The sequence below is a fragment of the Arachis ipaensis genome, chromosome B05, assembly GCF_000816755.2.
Source record: "Arachis ipaensis cultivar K30076 chromosome B05, Araip1.1, whole genome shotgun sequence".
Taxonomy (NCBI): Eukaryota; Viridiplantae; Streptophyta; class Magnoliopsida; order Fabales; family Fabaceae; genus Arachis; species Arachis ipaensis.
This window is the reverse complement of record NC_029789.2, coordinates 11,924,615-11,927,149: the sequence shown is the minus strand read 5'-3', so window position 1 is coordinate 11,927,149 and position 2,535 is coordinate 11,924,615. Positions and strand designations below refer to the sequence as shown.

The 2,535-nt window shown below is 39.8% G+C and overlaps 1 protein-coding gene across 1 annotated transcript; it reads right to left on the bottom strand.

The window, feature by feature from the left end:
- Positions 738 to 1,682, bottom strand: LOC107640159 (proline-rich receptor-like protein kinase PERK9). Its single transcript, XM_016343710.1, has 3 exons — positions 1,421 to 1,682; positions 1,185 to 1,332; positions 738 to 813 (listed from the first exon to the last, which is right to left on the bottom strand). Exons 1-3 carry the CDS (start codon positions 1,680 to 1,682, stop codon positions 738 to 740), a joined length of 486 nt encoding a protein of 161 aa, XP_016199196.1.

The following is a 2,535-nucleotide window of genomic DNA, read 5'->3' as shown; positions in this document are numbered from 1 at the left end:
AGTGTTTCACTCAGCCTTTTTCCACTCATGGCTTTTACTTGAGTTTTCTCACAATGCCTTTTCTCACTAGAAATTACAGAATGATAAACATTGAAAAGTACATTACAATCAGTAAAAACATGAAGGAGATTGACTTCATCAACAGCCTCTGTGCTATGCGAAAAACCAGATTAGCAAGCCTCTGATTTAGTTCTTCATACTGGCGGAATGCACCTTTGATTAGGTTACACTGTCCAGTTAGTTGAACTTCTTCAAAGAGCTCTCTCAGAACAATAACCTCTATTCACTGGTTTTCTCTCCTTGCCTTCTGAATGAACATCAAGCTTCTTTTATCTCCTTGCATGTTGCTTGGTTCTTCTTCCAAGGTCAACACCTTGGTTTAGAAAACTCCCTTTGATTTTTGTCATTTGCTTTTATGTTGCTCCCCCTTTCCTTTTCAAGGTTAGCTCCCCCTGAATTTATGCTCTTCTCTTCTTTCCTGTTTACATATACTTATATGGAACTAAACAGATGCTATGTACCAACCAAAAGTATAGCAAACAGTGATAGTTTAAATGTCCAAAATAGAGCTTTAATACATCAGGGTCAGAATCAGATAGCAACATATCATAATCAGCCCAACATCAAGCTATTACCATCAGCAAACAGATTCAGCATGTGAAAACAAGTATTAATACAGCAAAGATTATTCAACATGCAAACTCAAGTATGGATGCAGCAAAAATCCCAAAAAAATACTAGGGTCCTATTGCTATTACTCCCCCTTTTGTCATCAAGGGCGGATAATAAACAAGATCAACAAAGTCTTGCATCCTGCAGAAAAGAGTTAGAGCACAGTTCAAAGTGCTAACTAAACTACCAAAGGTGCAGTAATATCCAGAGTTATTACAGTCATCCAAAATGAAACAGTATAAAAGTACTAAAGAAGCAGAATTCATGAGACAAAAAGAGAGCAGCAACAACAGTTTTTATGAGACAAATCCTAGGCATCAGAACCATTCCCCTCCGAAGCAGCTTCCTCTTCAACATCCGTGGCAATGTCTTCATCATTTTGAAGGTTGTCAATGAAAGTCAATAGTACAGCCACCCTATCCCTTGATTTCTTCAGAAAGTTCTCATGCTTGCTAGCCAGCTTCCTTTTCTCTTTGCTCAATTCAATCAAGTGATTCGATTGGGAGACAAACTCTTGCGCAACATCCCTAACAACATTCAGCAGAGTGGATTTCTTCCCAGTGGAGATGGAAGTGCCCTCAGTGGAAGGAGCAGTAGAATCATCTGGAATGAACTCTTCATCATCATCATCTAGAACCACTCTCTCAGATCGAGTTGGTCCTTTTTGCTCGTTGAGAGCGCATTGGAACAGACCTGGATTTGGGTTGTGTTGGTTCGGGTATAGGTTCCTCAGTCGCCTGACGTTTGCCTTTGGAGGAGCCAGGCTTTGCTGAACTTGGTTTTGAGGAGCCAGGCTTGGAAGGTGTGGCCTTTGGTGGTGGCGTCGGCTTGGCAGAGGAAGGAAATCTTGGAGTGTTTTTAGTCCGAGCCATGGGGTCACAGCGAGGAGGAGAGGTAGGAGGAGAAGGAGAAGGGGTAAAGGTGCGGTCTTGAGAACGAGTGGAAGGCTTTGTGGGTAGCTTGTAAATCTTTTCACGAGGAGGCCTTTTAGGAATGATTTTCTTCCTCATTTGGTTAGTTTCAGTCTTTTGAGGGAAGAGAAGCAGTAAAGTGAGTGGAAAGAAATCGAAGAGTGTGTGGAGAAGTTATGGAGGGAAGAGAGGGAGTGTTGGTAACCGTACCCAAAAAGTTGATTTCCAAAACCATGCAACTGCATCACCATTTGAAAAGACTTGAAAAGACATGACCTCATTCAAGAAAGATCTTATTTGATTTAAAATTAAAACAGGAAATTAATTTTAAATTTTGAAAGACAATCAGAATTAAATTGAAACAACTTGAAGCAAGCCCAGAACACGTTGACTTGAGGGAAACGTTCATCACCTGCCCAGAATTGTCTCATACCTGTTTATGAGACAAAAAGCTCCAACAAATACATCAGCATTTTTCAAACAAGGAATCATAACTCAAAATTCCTAGACAGGTCTTAAGCATGCAGAATCTATCCTCAGCTAATGGTTTTGTAAAAATATCTGCTAATTGCTCCTCTGATTTAACAAATTGAATACTAATATCCCCTTTTTGGACATGTTCTCTTATTGAGTGAAATTTCACTTCAATATGCTTAGTCCTAGAGTGCAAAACTGGATTTTTAGAAATATTAATGGCACTCATATTATCACACAGCAGGGGAATATTTTCAGCCTTTAATTTGTAATCAGCAAGCTGTGTTTTTAACCATAAAAGCTGAGAACAACAAGAAGAAGCAGCTATATACTCAGCCTCTGCAGTGGAAAGGGCCACTGTGGGTTGCTTCTTACTTGACCATACATTTAAGGACTTCCTAAGGAAGCAACATAAACCAGAAGTGCTCCTTCTATCAACTCTATCACCAGCAAAATCTACATCACAATAACCAACTGC

Bases quoted from the DNA above. Each gene is read 5' to 3' on its own strand.
- LOC107640159 (XM_016343710.1), bottom strand. From the start codon at position 1,682: ATGAGGAAGAAAATCATTCCTAAAAGGCCTCCTCGTGAAAAGATTTAC. The intron at 1,333-1,420 runs GCAAACGTCAGG...ACGAGCAAAAAG, and splicing joins AAAGCCTGGCTCCTCCAAAG to GACCAACTCGATCTGAGAGA. The intron at 814-1,184 runs GTTTGTCTCCCA...TCTTTTCTGCAG, and splicing joins GTTAGGGATGTTGCGCAAGA to GATGCAAGACTTTGTTGATC.